The sequence below is a fragment of the Sturnus vulgaris genome, chromosome 3 (assembly GCF_052056855.1).
Source record: "Sturnus vulgaris isolate bStuVul1 chromosome 3, bStuVul1.hap1, whole genome shotgun sequence".
Lineage (NCBI taxonomy): Eukaryota > Metazoa > Chordata > Aves > Passeriformes > Sturnidae > Sturnus > Sturnus vulgaris.
The window spans coordinates 98,865,622-98,882,099 of NC_142245.1; the positions used below are offsets into that span (position 1 = coordinate 98,865,622).

The window sequence follows — 16,478 nt, forward strand, 5'->3', positions numbered from 1 at the left end:
AAGCAGCATGCTCTAAGTATGCATTTTGTCATAGTTGCAAGCAAAAGAACAGTTTTGATTTCCTTTTGAGAGGTGGTCTAAGTGTCTCAGAATTAGGGCTCCATTCCCCTTGCTTATATTTTCAGTTTCACAATAACTTTGCATAGCTTTAAATGTGGTTCCTAGCTTTAAGCTTCTAAGGCTTTTCTTTCTCCCCCCAGAAAGAAAGCTCTTGCAGAGCTCAAACTTGGTGTTATATGGACTTTGTGTAAACATAACTCTTACTTTTCTGCGAGTCGACTGTGGAGAAGAAGAAAGCTTGTGGTATGTCAGCTTCAAACTGCTCCTTACTAATTTATTGCTAGTGTGGAGACAGCCCAGAGTGCATTAATTTGTCAATTCTTGTAAGCAGAGAGGAGGGAAAGAATAGGAGGAAACAAGAAAGGGGGTGGAGGGGAAAAGAGTTGAGGAAGAGAAAATAAAAACATGAGGAAATGTAAGGGATAGGAGGAAAGACATAGCAAAGCAGTTGTTTTTGAGTGGGTGGTCTAGGAATTTCTAGAGAATAATAAGGTGCTTCCCTAGAGGACAGTGGAATTGTCTGTGTCCTTATTACTGTGGCCTTTGAAAGCTAGGATGCTATTTGGTCTCAAGTCACTTCTGACTGCCAGATAGTGTTGAGGGGGCTTTGCAGCTCTGCTTAGGTTACAACTGACTTTAAGATCAGTCTCATTTAAGCTGGCTTCATCTTGCCTCATTTTAAGACCTCTTCTGTGGACAGCTGATATTCTCTTCTCTAAAATACTCAGAGCTTAAACATTTTGACTGTTAGTGATTTAACCTGTGGCTTCCCACAGTTTTGTACAGGTTTAGTTGTTGCCAGAGTACTTCACAAGATGGTGCCTTGGTGTTCACCCCAGTATTCAAAGGTAGTGGTTCACTGCAGTAAAGTTTATGAAAGTTTCTAATAAGGATCTAATAGGTTCATGATTCTTAGAGCAATAAAATGAGACAGGCAGGTTTGTTCTCTTTAGACCAAAATGTATTGCCAGTTTTAGATCCAGTTGATAAACCAGTTCTACAGTCTCCAGGATTTTCACCCATATTATGTGGGATGGAGTTTTCCCATCCAGAAGAGATGAGGATGCCTTTAAAATGTATGTCATCTTGACCTCTCTGTTTCAAATTATCTTATGCCTTGTGCCTCTGACTGCTGAGAATGCTCTGACCTGTGCAGAGGATCTGGGACTCCAGTACTGGGAAATGGCATGGTGCAAGGACTTCCCAGCTTTTGCCTGAGGTCATCTGCTGCTCCAATGCTTTTATAATCTCTTGGATAGCAAACATTGATTAGACACATGAATTCTGAGCAATGTTCTTTAGTAGTTAACCACCTATCCTTTTGTTCATTTCATCTTTTGGGAATATTGAATGTTTGGATCATATTGCAGTGAGATTCCACTTCAGTTGTTATTTTACTCTATATAACAAAGTACACTACCTCTGGGAAGAGCTGGGAAGTTGATCTCTTTCAGCTGTTTTCTCCAGATTTCTCCCATCTTTTGTATGTTCTCTATTGTCTTACTTATTACACCATTTTTCTTTTTATTTTCTTTTTTCTTTCCTTTGACTCTTCCAGCTCTTTCCCTTCTGCCTGTTTGCCTTTCTCATTTGCAGTTTCTTTCAGATGAAATTAGATTATTTTCTTTTTTCCTTTGAAATGTTTTCACCCTTGCCTACAGGATCTGAATAGCAGCCTCACCCAGTTTATTTCAGGTTGCTGCTGTTTGGCAGTGCTACAAGAAGCCACAGTGGCACCAGTACTGGTGACAAACATAGGAAAATGCAAGGTCAGGAAAATCTTTGGCTCTGTCACATTCAGTGGCTGTATTTTTTGGAATATGTGCAAGGATCTAGCTCTCCAAGGCACTTCTGCCTGGACATCTTATGGTATTTCTATTTGTAGTATTCTTTTGAAGGAGGAGTTTTAACAATTTCTTGTTTTTCTGTGTTTGTTGCCATAATCTTTTCCTCTCTACCCACCTATGTATTTGATAGGCAGTATTCTCATGTCCATAGATCTAGAAATTGTCCATTGCTTTTCTAATCTTTAAAACCTTTCACAGTGCAGTAATCAAACTACATTGCCTAAAGTTTTGCAGGGGTGGTTGATGTATATAATACTCTAATTTCTCTAGAAAAGAAACAAGAAAATAATTTACTCAGGTATTTAGCAAAGAAATTGGTGTGGGTTTTTTTTTTATTCTTTTAATATGCCCTAAGAGTGGTTTGTCCCTGGAGCAGTCTGCTAGTTTTATTCTGTTTTGTGCTCAATGTTACTGTTCAGATACCTTTTATCAGTGAAAAGACAGTCTTTTTTTTCTTGGCATTGGCCTGTTTCAATGTAATCTTTATACATGTATATATTTATGCATCTATATCTATACATATATATACATATGAATATGTTATATATATGTTACATATATTTAAAATGTAGGACTTTATCAGTCAGGGTGGTAAAGCAAAGAAACACAGTGGCTGTTCATGAGTGGACTGAAGTCCCTGGAATAATTGTTTCAACTCAAAGTAAGTGCTTGTTTCCCGTGTCTTTTATTGTCCAGGAGACTGAAGCTGCTGACAGTGTTCTAAAGTTTATACGTGATCTTTTATCTCCTCTGGGCTTAGGCTCTGGAACAGCTTGAAGATAAGAACCTGGAGAGGTTGAAGTTGGTGGTTGGTCTGTGTAGGGACTTAAAGGCTAGAGTTCACAGAAACACACAATAGACAAGGTGTTGACATGACTTTCTGCACTACTCTCTAAGTGTAAGTTCAAGTTTCCTACATGTTGAAAAGAGTTATGCCTATAAACAGCAGCCTGTTGTACTGCTGGAATAAAGAGTGTAGCTTTAGTGGTTGGGATTGGCTGGAATTCAAAGGATGATACCTATCAGCTAGACTTCTGCAGTTGATTGTGGATCAAATTTATGAGTAAGCCTGGAGACTTAGGTAAGCATTTGACAGGTTGACAGGATTTAAGAACCTAAGGAAGGCAGGCATCAAAACTCTGAAGTGAGTCATCTTTAAACATCCATGTAAATCAGTCTTGTGTTGGTGTGACTGACACCTATCAGAGAGAGTGATTCTGCTTTACCAGGCAGTTCTGTGAAGATGAAGGCTTGGAGACACAGTTACTGCAGTGATAGATGCCAGGTAACTGATTGATGAGTGAGAGATACTAAGTCTGTCTGCCAGTTTGTGTTATCGTAAAATCTACCTGGTGGGTGGATGTAATAATTTGTTTTATAAAGTCCCAGGAAAAAAGGCTAAGCCTTGGGGCTGAAAGCTTGGTATTTTCCCTTTGTTTATTGACCCACACTGTATATATATATATATATATAACTTTCCTGAATTAAGCCATGTCATATATTTGGTGAGCTTTGGTCTGAATTGTTGGATTCTACATCTTAGCCATAAAAATTATTGATTTTTGGTCTGTCTGATGTATGCAAGTACATCCTTAACATAAATTTTTCCTTCGTTGTTCATTTTCTAGTGTCATTTACTTGCAACCTTAAGCATCAGATGTGCATTCAACTAGGCAGGAGACACAAATAACTAATAGCAGACAGTAGTTCAGATGTGTTTGGTCACTACTTCTCAAATACTTCATGGATCTCTGTAAATGTCAGATAAACCAAAGTTTGGAAGAAGAAAATTGGTTTTGCTAGTAATTTGTGTGAAATGAAAAAGTAGTGGTGAAGTAAAGTAGCAGTCTAGTAGTCTTAGAAATCATGGGGTTTCATTCATATCACCGTGTTGAACTTTGATGTTGAGGTCTGAAAAGACTGCACAGCACAAGTTGTATTTTGTGAGCTGGAGCATTATTCATGTGCTTTTCTGTGGGGCTGTTCCATCTGTTTCCTTTGAAACAGTGTGGAGTTTGTGTGTGGACTTTCAGAGGAAGTGCTCTAGAGCAGCCCTGGAAATGGGGTTGCTTAACCTTTATTCTCTCCCCACTTGTTCTCCCTGTTCACTACACTAGAAAAAAAGTCGTTTGATGGTACTTATGTACATCATAAAAAGCATCTTCTAATGAGTTGTACTGAATGGTAGGGCTGACAAAATCTTCTCTTTCTTTCAGAAATGTTAGGCACCTTGGTGGAGTCATGCCCACAGTTAATTGAATATCAAAAACTTGGACTTGAAAGAAAAGTTTGTGAAGTCTGCATGTGATGTCTTAGGGGACAAAAAGGACATTTTTCTTGAACATCTGCCTAGATCCAGTCTAGTAAGCATTAGTTTGTTGCAGTTCTGGAGGTCTTGCAAAGTTTACAGATATGACTTAAAAATTAGCAGTTCCTGCAAGGGGTAGTGGAGGCAGCGGGGGGAAAAAAGGAGAAAAGAGAGAGAACAAAACCCAAAAAAACTGTAATCATGGTTTGAGTAACATAAGTGCTGGTGTGACACCACCTAATTTTGGGAAGAAGGAAAGCATGATAATGTGAACCTCTCAGCATCTTGGGATGTAAATTTTCTACACTTGAAAGGTCAAAGTCAGTGATAAAACATTGCTAGTAAATATGTTGTTAAGATTTGATGTACTCCATAAGTTACCCTAGATGTTTTGGGGGAGTGTGTGGGTTTTTGTTTTGTTTTTCTTCATGTAAAATTCATAAATTAACTTTCCTCTTTGTGGGAATTCATTTTTTATGTGCAAGATTTTCTTTCTGCTTAGTTAGCTGACAACACACCATCTGGGCCCTGAGGCCTAGGATAAAGATGCTCTGCATGATCCTATCCTATCACTGTCTTGAGGGTGGTATATAGGTTATTATAGCCTCTTCTTATAGCTCACTTTGTGCTCTTATTTGCCTCAGTTGGTTGTTCCTACAGCAAAGTTGTGCTCTCAGCATATCGAAAGGGTTGGAGGAAAATGCAGGCTAAAACTTGCAGTGTACTCAAAATATTTATTGTTCTTGCTAAAATTAACAGCAAACTGATTGATCTGTCATGCTCCTGGGAACAAAAATATCTGGCTCTGGGAGTTAAAATATCATCATGCTGGAAAAGGGCATAATAAATTCCTGGCTTATGAAGGACCTTTTGATTCTTGCCTGGGTAGCTGAAATTAAGCAATGCCATGAGTAAAGTTTAGTGTTGGTGAGAGAAAGCTTGTAACTAGTGATGAAAATTGGAAATGAGATTTTTGCATTTGTAATGTGTGACAAAAGCCTGTGACCCAAGGGTATTCCTGCTTGCCTTCATATGTTTAGCATATTGTGTGGGGGGGTATTTTTCCTTCTGCTTTCTATATCCAAGTTCTGTCAGGCAGGGAATATAAAAGGGATTGCAAATGCTGGCACTGCCAAGTTAACTATTGCTGGTTAATTAGGTCGTTGGAAAAAACAAACCTAACAGGCAATAACTGACAATGTGATTTCCAATGGCAGAAGTGTACTGAGTATCAATATAAGGAAATAATGGAGTATCTTTACTTTTTGTGCTGTTTTTCAGACAGCTCTGCAATGACTACAGCAAGATACAGGCCTACCTGGGACTTGGTACTTGACCCATTAGTGTCCTGTAAGCTCTGCCTTGGTGAATACCCTGTGGAGCAGATGACGACAATAGCACAATGCCAATGCATCTTCTGTACCCTGGTGAGTTTGTGTTCTTTATTAGACATAAAAAAACAGGACATAGGTTTAACTGTTTAATAATGTGGTTTTGCTGGATGGCACTCATCTTGAAGTATTGATCTTGTTGTGGAAATAAATATTGTTGCTATGCACTTGACACAAAAGCTAGGAAGTAAACCTTTGTTTTCTTGTAGTAAAATAAAACATATTCAGCACTTCAATATACTGTATAGTTATCTCCTTACCAAGGTTATTCACACTTTCCCTTTATCTATCAGTGGCTTGGATTTGGGGGTGGTTTTGGTGCCCCTTATGTACCTTATAAAAAATCTTCTAATGACTTGGACTGAATGGGAGGGTTGACAAAATCTTCACTTTCTTTCAGAATTGTTGGAGAACTTGGTGGGGTTATGCCCACAATAAATTGAATATCAGAGACTATTGGGGGTGGTTTTATGATTGATTGGGTTTTTGTTGGGTGCTAAGGTGTTTGTGGTTTGGGGGTTTTTTTTTTGTTTTTTTGGTTTTTTTTTTTTGTTTGTTTTTTTTTTTTTCTTTGTTGTTTGGTTGGTTTCTTGGGGGGCCTTTTTGTTGTTTATGGTTTTTTTAACTTTAGAAGAGAGTAGAGTTTTTCAGTTGGAAGGGGTCACTTCAATCATGATTTGTGGTCCAACTGCCTGGCCATTTCATGGCTCATCAAAAGCTAAAGCATGGTATTAAAAGGCATTGTCCAAATACCTCATAAAAACTGCTCAAGGAAACCTGTTCCAATGTTTGGTCACCCTCTGTGTAAAGAAGTGCTTCCCTATGTCCAGTCTGAACTTTCCCTGGTGCTGCAGCTTTGAACCATTCCCATGTGTCTTGTCAATGGATACTTGGGAGAAGAGCTCAGCTCACCTTTCTACTTTCCTTCCTCAAGAAGCTTTAGAAAGCAATGAGGTTTCCCCTCAGTCTCATTGTCTCCAAACAAGAGAAACCTAAGGTTCTCAGCTGCTCCTCACAGGACACTCCTTCCAGCCCTTTCACCAGCTGTGTTGTCCTCTGGATATGCATCCAAGGACCTGCACATCCTTCATAAATGGTGAGGCCCAGAACTCTGCCCGGTGCTGAAAGTGAGGCTGCACCAGCTCTGACCACAGCAGGACAATCACCTGTGTTGACCAGCTGGCAGTGCTGGGTTTGGTTATCCCAGGATGGGCTTTGCCCTCCTGGCTGCTGGGCACTGCTGATCACAAGGAGCCTGCTATCACCTAGCACCCCCAGATCCCTTTCTGCAGAGCTGCTCTCCAGCCACTCTCCTCCTAATTCATACTTGTGTCTGCTGTTACTCCATATCAGGTACAGAATCTGGCAATTCAACTTGTTAAATTTCATGCTACTGATCTTCTTCCTGCTCCAATTTATCTAGATCCCTCTGCAAGGCATCTTGCCCCTCAACAGAATCAGCAGCAGTTCCCAGTTTTGAATCATCATCAAACATGCTAATAATACATTGATTCATGGGTCCATACAGTTGATAAACATATTGAACACAACTGACACTGTAACTGAGCTCTGAGGAGCAGTGCTGGTAACTAATTGCCAAGAAAATATAGTTCCATTCACTTCAACCCCTGGAGCCCAATTTTTCACTCAGAGCTCGTCTCACAGCTGGACAACTTGTGCAGAAGGGTGCTGAGAGGAACAGTATCAAAAACCTTACTAAAATCAAGAGAAACTACATCCACTGCCTAATCCTTAATTCCAGGCTGATGACCTTGTCATAGGTTATCAAATTAGTTAAACAGGCTTTGTCTTTTTGATCCCTGTTGATGGTGCCTGATGATTGCATTGTTCTTTAAATGCCTTTCACTAGTACCCAGCATAGCCATGTACACACTTGTAACTAGAAAAGTATTTAATGTATTACAGATTCTAATTTTGCTGTATCATAATTGCAGTCACATAACAGGCTTCCATTGCCATATTGTACAAATACTTACAAATAACAAGAATCTTGTCAGTTAAATAAAAAACACCAGGGAACATGTAATTTTTGACAAAGAACATCATCACAGTTAATGGATATTGCTAGTTTAGGAAACTAAGAGGAAACTCCTAGTCAGTTTTCATCTCTAATACTGAATTTAAATAAAAATTTTAGTTCATTAAATTTTGCAATGGGAGCAATTAACCAAAAATCTTGTAATGATGATTCAGCAGAGGAAAAATTGGAGTATTATCAGGAAGAATATAACTCGTGTGATACATGATGCTCACACTTTAATTTCCCAAGAGTTTATGATATGGTATTGTCGATGCAGACAAGGGATTGGATGACTTTTTTTTTTTAATTTGAAAGTCCTTTCCAGCAAAGTTTTTTTTTGGTGTGTTTTTAATATTTAAGATCAAGGATTTCAGTTAGTTTATTTTATTTTTCTTCATGGAAATACTACCATTTTTTAAATAGTAGATTTCCTTTTTCCTGGTGGTTATTGAAGCTATAGGAGGCAGCCAATGGAACAGGTAGATCTTCTGTGAAATAAATGTTTGCTCAAACATGCAAAAGCATATGAAATAATAGGCTTCCTGAAAAAGAGAGAAATTGGCTTCATGGAAACTGTTCTCTTCTGTTCTAGTGCTTGCAGCTGAGTGTTGTGTTTCTCCCTGGTGCTCGAATGCAGAGAATATTTAAATGCCAGTTTTCAGTAACATTGCCATGGCAGCAGAAAGACTGGGTTACCAAATACATTTTTTTCATTTTCACCTTGTTCATTCTGATGTTTACTGCCATCTCTGATCTTCTGTTTTTTGGTTAGGATGTGGTTGCTGATTCTTACTGCTGTTTTGAAAGATATAACCAGTTACAGATATCAGACATGTAACCTTTGCAGATAACCTGTTCTTAGCAGCTGATATAGTAATCTGACTGATGACATGGAATTTGTGTTTTGAACTCTGTTCATGTGGAATCATAAGCCAGTTTTTACTACTTGTGTTTGAGTGCCTTGAATAGTTCATTCAGCTTTGTCCTGTTTAAAGAATTTTTTGTAGTTAGTCTGCCTCTTGTTTGCCGCTTAAAAGTTTTTTACAGTGACTGAAAACACTGAAAAATTATTACAGCCCAGGCCTTCATCTCTACCTTTGGACTAGCCTAAAAGTTGGTAAATTGCTAAAGAAAATACTCCCGTGAGTCTGGCAAGATTGTTTAGCCTATTAAGGAAGAAGGTGACAGATTATGCAGAATCCTCCACTGGTGTTTCTTCAGCAATGATTTCTAGAAACACCAGGGACACTGCAGATGAATTGTGCTTTGTAAATGGCCAAACAGTCAAAAAAAGTAGCCTTTTGACTCAGGATTTTGCATGGAGTCTATGTACAGTGGATCCAGTTCATGTCTGCTTTGCTCTTGTTTGACCAGTATGTATTGTTCAGGCTTTTTTTGTAAATGAACAGACATAACTGATGATCTTTCCAAGAATATGAGCAAAAAAGAAAAAGGAATGTCCATACAAGTGTGAGGACTACTTTTTCTACAGCTTTTACCACTACTTCTAGTCCTTCTGCCTAAATCACAGCAAGCTGAAACAACATGATATGTATTACAAAGAGATCTTTCAAGTGCAGTACTACTGGTATGTTGGCAACATTTGCATCAATGTACAGGTCTCTCCATCCTATATTTCTGTCTGCAGCTCTTGATTTTTTTATAACCATAGAAGTGCTATAGTAAAGATAGCATGAAGGATTGTCTCTTCCCGACACTTGTACAGTAGCACAGCATTTCTGTTCAGAAAGATAGAATGGGGACACTGTTTCCATTTGCTTTCTGGCAGAGCTGTGCATGGATTAAATAGAACAGACTGCCACTCCTCTGCTGATAAGGCACGGCCACCACAATTTCCCATAGTATTATTTTGCCAGTTAGTACAATACTCCATTATTGTTTTTATCATTGTGATCATTAATGCCTAGACAGTGCTGTGAGCTCTCAAGTCATATCTCATCCATTAGGAATGTTTTAAGAATGTATTTTCTCTGGTACCTCAAGCAAATCAAGCATTGTTGGATTGCTTGTGGTACCAGAGGAACAAAAGTCTAAACGACAGAGAGAAAAACAAGATACCTGCTGTTAGCTTTTTATTTTTCTGAGTATTGTCAAGGGGCAAACCAGTACCTCTCTTCTTAGGATCATGTTAACAATAGGACCGATCTTAAGTGTGCTTGTGTAATTTTGGATCAAAACACCTAAATATATTTTTATTAATTTTTCCCCACTTAAATAGCACACAGTACATAGCTTATCTTAAATTTTAACATAGTCACTTAGCAGTTGCTTGCCTCAGTAGTAATTGATTTTGCATGTTTTCTTCAGAAAGCTTTACACTTAGAGAAGGAAAAAGAGTAAAACACCTTTTTTTTTTCTCCTTTAATTTTTTTGGTATTATTTGCTGCACTAAATTTTTTTACTTCGCCTTTGCTTTTTTAAGGGGATTACAGGAGATAAGCAGGGACCGATTTTCTTTTAGCTAATTCCTATCTGAAATTCTGATTATTTTGTAATCTGTAATGAAATTCACAAGTGTCTTAATGGACAGGATGTTTCTTTGATGTGTTACCAATTGTATACGTGCTGGAGTTACAGCAGGTTTTTTGCAGTTGATATTCTTGCATGGAAGTCAAGCAGTTAGTTGCTTGAATGCTTTCTGATTCAGGATTTACATGTAAATCTGTGTACATAAATACTATATAATTTATATATATATATAAAACACACACATAGATGTGTCAATGTGTTCCAAGTTCAGGGATGCCACTATTATTCAAGACAGGCTAAGCTCCTTTTGACCTCACATTAGATTATTCAGTACCCTTTAAGATGTTATTCACTACTGATCATTCTGGTACTAGTGGATTCATTGCTTACTTTTCTCAAATTTAAAACAAAAGTCTGTCAAGTAGGCAGTCCAAGCAAGCAAATGTCTAGAAGAAATATGAATTATGACAGAAAACTTGTCTTTAATGAAAAAACTTTGATTACTCCTCTGTAATCTACCTTATTACTGATAGAAGGAGAAACTCTAGTCAGGTACATGAAAGAAGGCCTCCAACAGTTAGAAAATAAAAAGCTACGGTTCAGGCCCACCTTCTATTTCATGTTTATGCTTTTTTTGGTCAGATAGCACATGTGGATCAACTTTGGTGTTTGAAACTAACACTGCTTTGTAGATACTCATGCTCTGATTCTTGCCCCCAAGCTCTACTTGAAGTGCTCGAGCCAACTGGTTAATCTTACCTGGACCTTTAGGTGTCCCTCTAAGTTTGTTGTATTCTATCCCAAGTAGCTTGACAGTAGGATAGTGACAGATTTCTGTTACCACTAGCCCTTTTTAAACAGGATTACTGAATTTGCCTAATCATGACTGGTTGTACAGATCTGCTTAATTCTAATCATTCTGCTATTTGAGCTTCCTTATAGGCTAATAATCAGCAAAGCAAATATTTTCCTGCCTATAACTAGTATCAGGCACTCCCCGTTTTTTTTTTTTTTTTTTTTTTTTTTTTTTTTTTTTTTTTTTGTTGCCATGCTTGACCGGAAGCACGTGGAGCTTCTCTGAGTTGAAAGACAAAAAAAGAGTGACTTAGTGTTATCCCGCACTCCAAATGAGGCAGCATCAGCCTCTCCTTCCCCCAGGGCAAGGCAGACACCAAGAGCAGCATGGATGGAAACAGGTGGGCTTGGCTGCTTTCCTATTCCTGTGTAGTGTCTCTGCTTGCCAAAAGAAGCCTGCCTTATCAGGGTAGCACTGTGCTGGCACCAGGCTGTTCCTCACCTCTACCTCACCTCTACTTGCTTGGAGACAGGAGGGAGGGGGAAACCTAATGGTTTGTGAGGCTTTATAGAGTTCAAGGTTCTTCTTAGCAGCTGTAATGTTTCCGTTTAGCACCGCCAAAGCTTAGAGCTTGCTGCTTGAGCTCGCATAGCCCAGCCTTAGCAGAGAACTGATACTAATCTTGACACGTGATGTGTCAGTAGAGGCTTTATGGTTAGAGGTCACTGTGTGTTTGCATAGCAGTTCACGTGGCTGGCTGCTTTCTCACTTGTCTTGTAGGTGGTGGGATGGCAGAGCTCCCTGCTTCAGTAAGCAGGAACCACGGAGCCCTGGGTGAAAACTAAACTTGATCCAGAGCCTTCGGCTCTCATCTTCTGTGTGATGTCATTAAATGAGATTAAAGTTATCTGTCTTCATCAGGGTGTTGGGAAAACTAGCTCATTTTGGTTTGCATAGGGTTTTGCATGTGAAAAGGGAAGGCCTTTTGTTTGCTGCAGGTGTATTTTCCTCCCACTCAGAATTGCTATTTCTGTTCTGAAATGGAATAAACTTTTCTCAAACATATAAGACTGAATTTTTGGTGGTGTTTTTGCCTTCTGAATATTTGACTTTCATCCCACATATGTTGGCATTTGAAAATAAATTAATTTTTGTCAAGTTTACTCTGTGTAAGCAGCCCTAAGTAGGTGAGAGCAAAAAGTTTATGCAAGGTAATGGAAGGATAAAAATCCATAATGGAGGGATAAAAATCCATAATGAAAAATTTTACATGTGCATCCACTTGAAATACCTATTCAATGATGAAGAGATATCCTTGTCTCATTTGGCCATTTTCTGCAGTCTACTGCTGTGATTGCTTCCTCTGAAGAAAAATTGTTCATCTTCTATAAATTTTACACTACACAGCCATAAATAAGTGTGTAGATAAAAAAAACAAACCCACCCCTTCAAAGGCTAGGCAGCTGTAAGTCTGTGTTGCCTTTTCTTTCTCTTTGAAGATACTTAGCTGGAAAAAGGTACTTGCTTTTCCAGTGCTTTTAGTTCTTAGTCTTGCTTGTGGTTTCTGCAGCCATTGATTGCAGTGTCTCAAAGGCTATTTGCCATGTTCTGACATTTCTCAAGCTGAAGTAGCCACCAGGGCTCCTCTTTCTTCATTCTTGATAATACATTTCTTCTTGCCTTATTTCATCATTAGTTGACTAATGGCCTGTGGTGCTGTTCCCTGTTCTCAAACTGGTGCAGCCGCATGTGGAGGATCTGGAGGCTGGTCTCAGAGGGGTGATGCACTTCATCCCTGATAGGAGCATCTTGCCTGCGAGTTGTTTGCATTCATTAAGAAGCACGTACCAGGGACTGCTGTGCTATTTGGGTGTACTGTCAGAAGCCATTTGGACAGAGGTAGAACCAACACAGCAGAGTCTGCTCTGCTGTCCACAGGATGAATCAAGAGCCATCACTGCACTAACTATGGCAGCATTTGCAATGGCTGAGTGCCTGCTTCTGCCAGGCTGTGGCCAGTCACCACGCTAAGGTTACACCAGCTGCTGGGAGCACAAGGACTTTTAGACAACAATAACTTTTACAGCTCAGGAAAGAATGCTCAGATAGTTTGTCCTCAAAGATGGAAGCACATGGATTGTGTTTATCTTTCTTAGCTCTCATCCTGTTTGGCCATCATCCACAGGCAAGATGCTGTGATTGCATTTAGACTGACAATATAGTCTATAACAGGGCTCTAGAACAGCTGGTGGAGTTTTTAAACTTTGACAGCATAGTGGGAAAAAGAGGCATTTACCCTTGGCAATTTCAAACAAAAAAAGTCTTTCAAATAGGCCAAGTATCTGGAAGATAGAATCAGGAAACCTGTCAAACAGAGGTCTTCCAAATTGCTTGCCACTTTGGGGAAAATATGTATCAGCTGTGATGTTATCTATCTCTGCTCTTGACCAAAGTCTGTTCACAGCATAAGGCTCTAGATATTTCCCTGTTTTTGGAGTGCCTTGCAGGTGCTTGTCTTGGAGTTAAGGGTTGGTATGCTGGTGTAGCAGAATTTTTGTCTCTGTAACAAAACAAAGGATATAAAAGGATAAACATGTAAGACAGTTGTCTGTTACTGTTTTCAGATTTGAAGCACTGCATATCAAGATAAGTGAATTTTTTCTTCCTGTGATTTATTTTTAAGATGATAAATTAGGGTTAATAAAAATTTGAGTTCTAATAGTGAAGATTTATTTGCAAATAGATAATTGTTTCTGAAAAGATGTCTATAGAAGTGGAAATTATTTAAGTTCAAAGTATTGCCACAAACATTAAACACTACTACTGTACATCTGTTTCAGATCTAGGTGGTTTGTGAAGTTGAATATAGCTTGTGCTTGAGGATTTGGTCAGTATAGCTGACAGTTTAGCTTTTAAAGAAGAACAATCATTCCCACAGTCATGCATATGCTTGAAAAAGATCTCTGTGATTAGGTGTGCATAGATTCTTTCCAATAAGTCATTCATCCACTAAGTAGGATTAGGGTGATATTAAAAAGCTAGATTGTTGATCTACTGTAGAGCATTGGGAGCACTGGAGCAGCAGTGGTTCCAAGTTGAGCCTGTTATTAAACAATAGATTTGAGGCAGGATTATAACTGCTTTACACAAAAAGGCCATGTAGTAAATTTGAAAGAAGCTTAAAACCTCTCTGAGGAACCTACAATTCTTTTTCTTTTCTCTCGTGTTTTCTTGTGTGCTGTAGGTATACCATGGAAATTTCTCAGAAAATAGTTTCCTGTTTCTATAAAACACTGGGTTGAAAACAATACTGCTCTTTTGACTGGGGTGTTGGAATGGAAGGATACAGGCTCTTTAGGAAGGACAGGAAGAAGAAATGGAGGTGTCACTGTATGTCAGTAACCAGCTGAAGGAGCTACACTTGGGGATGATAAGGAGATAACCAAAAGCTTATGCATCAGGATTAAAGGGTGTACAAGGACAGATAATTTTATTATGGGGTTTGCTACAAGGAGTCCAAACAAGAGGCTGTACAAGAAAATTGGAGGAACTTTACTTATAAAGGCATGTAGTGATTGGACAAGTGGGAAAGGCTTCAAATTGAAAAGGAGTTGGTTTAGATACTAGGATGGAATTCTTTACTATGATGGTGGTGAGGCACTGGACTGGTTACCCAGAGAAGTTGTGAATGCCTCGTCCCTGGAAGCATTCAGGGCCAGTTTGGATAGAGCTCTGAGCAACCTGATCTAGTAGAAAGTGTCCCTGCCTATGGCAAAATGTTGGAACTAGATGGCCTTTAAGGTCTGTCCCAACCTAAGCCATGCTATGATTCTGTGATTGTGTCCTATTACCAGATGAGCATTCCTGTTGTTTTAAGAAGTATGCCCCAAAATATTTAAAAAACTAGCATGTAATAGTTATACGTGGCTACAAGAATCTCTCTTTCAGGAATAGGGAAGGCTTTAGCCTTGTGTCATTCTTCTTTCTTCTTCAAAGAACACCCCAGATGCAGGCTGCTTGTTTTAGGGGAGTTACCTTCTTGAAATTGGTCAGGTTTGTCTAAATGGAAAATATTTCTAGATAATGGCATTCAGATAAAACCTCTCTACCAGACTGAATTTGCTATTTGGACAAAAGGAAGGGGAGCTACTATTCCAAGAGTATTAGTCTTCACCTGAGACATAGCCACTCAGATTTTTTTGTAGTGAAAGAAATTCACTCACTCTCACACATGCTGTCTCCCCCTGCCCGTGAGTATTGCACACTGTATCATTGTACTGTTCTAATCTGAAGCTAAAATAGGACATTACATCACATTACCCGAAAGATTTACAGGCAGTTTGTTTACGAGTATAAATTCTACCTATTCACCAGACTGACTGCAGAACTGGCTTAAGGGAGTTAGCACAAAGCAGTAGAATAACCTTGGTATTGTACTGTCTTATGGAAGGAAAAGATATCACCTTCTTAAAATTCATTTTAAAGCAATGTAAAGAAAAATTCCTGTTACGCAGAGTATAAAAATACTACAAAATACTACCAAATGTAGTTGATGCTGTAGAAGTTTTGGTCATCTATGTAGCCCCATCACATGAATTTTGAGCTTTGACTTAGTATCCTGTTAGCATAAAAGCCGACCCATAGACCAAACTGTAGATTTTTAGCTAAGACACAAAATAAGTGCTTCTCACTAACTATCTTCATCCAGAAGAATCTTCTTATCCCAGGATGTAATGCCCAAAGGGATCTTTGCGTGTACTTACCATGATGTCACTTGCAACATGGATCACAAAATACTAACCAGCTTTTCCTGAATCTTCATGTGGTTGAATGCAAGTTTATGTAATTGTATATGTATGTATATTTATGTATGTATATTTTTAGGTGTTTATCTAATCCTGGTTTGCAGATGATATAGAATTTGAGACTGGCAATTTAGTCTACATGTTAATAATTATCCTATTTGAAAACATTTTCAGCCTGAGCTTTAAAAAATCTTCCTTGTTAAAAAAGCATGTCAGCCCTTCCTTGTGTTTCTGAAGTGCAGTGTAAACTCCTAGTGATTGTCTGCCCAAAATGCAGGGTTATCTCTAAGGTTAATATTTGTGCACAATAGAAACTGCCTTTGCCTACCTTTAATATTTATTGCTACTAAATACACTGTGAAAAAATTATTCCCTTTGTTTTTTAGAACTTAGTAAATGCTAGATTTCTTATTCTTATTTTCCCCCCTTTCAGTTTTATCAGTGTGTGTGTTTCAGTTTTTAAAAAATTGTTTTCCAATACCAGCATGTGATGACTGTGCATGTAGTGCATACTTCATTTGGTGATGGCTGTGGCCTAATGCCAGCACTAAAATAGATTTGAAGTTCTAAGAAATAAATCAAGTGATCTACTGATGATATACTTGGCTCTTGTCATGTGTTTTTGGCCTTTCCAAATCCATGGACTGACTAAAAAATTTCCCATATGATTTGGCACTGGCATCTGCAGCATTAGGGTAGTCAGAAGTCTACATTTTAACAAATTCCACCTATCAGGTGTT

The 16,478-nt window shown here is 38.6% G+C and overlaps 1 protein-coding gene across 4 annotated transcripts in view; it reads left to right on the top strand.

The window, feature by feature from the left end:
* Window positions 1-16,478, top strand: part of RNF144A (ring finger protein 144A) — a 59,656-nt gene that overhangs the window by 26,676 nt on the left and 16,502 nt on the right. For 2 of the 4 annotated variants that reach the window (XM_014883720.2, XM_088162381.1), the window contains one exon: window positions 5,497-5,642. In XM_014883720.2, the coding sequence (XP_014739206.1) occupies window positions 5,508-5,642 (135 nt within the window). In that variant the 5' untranslated portion in view covers window positions 5,497-5,507. The remainder of the gene's footprint in view (window positions 1-5,496; window positions 5,643-16,478) is intronic. The other 2 variants (XM_014883721.2, XM_088162382.1) reach the window with 1 other exon arrangement.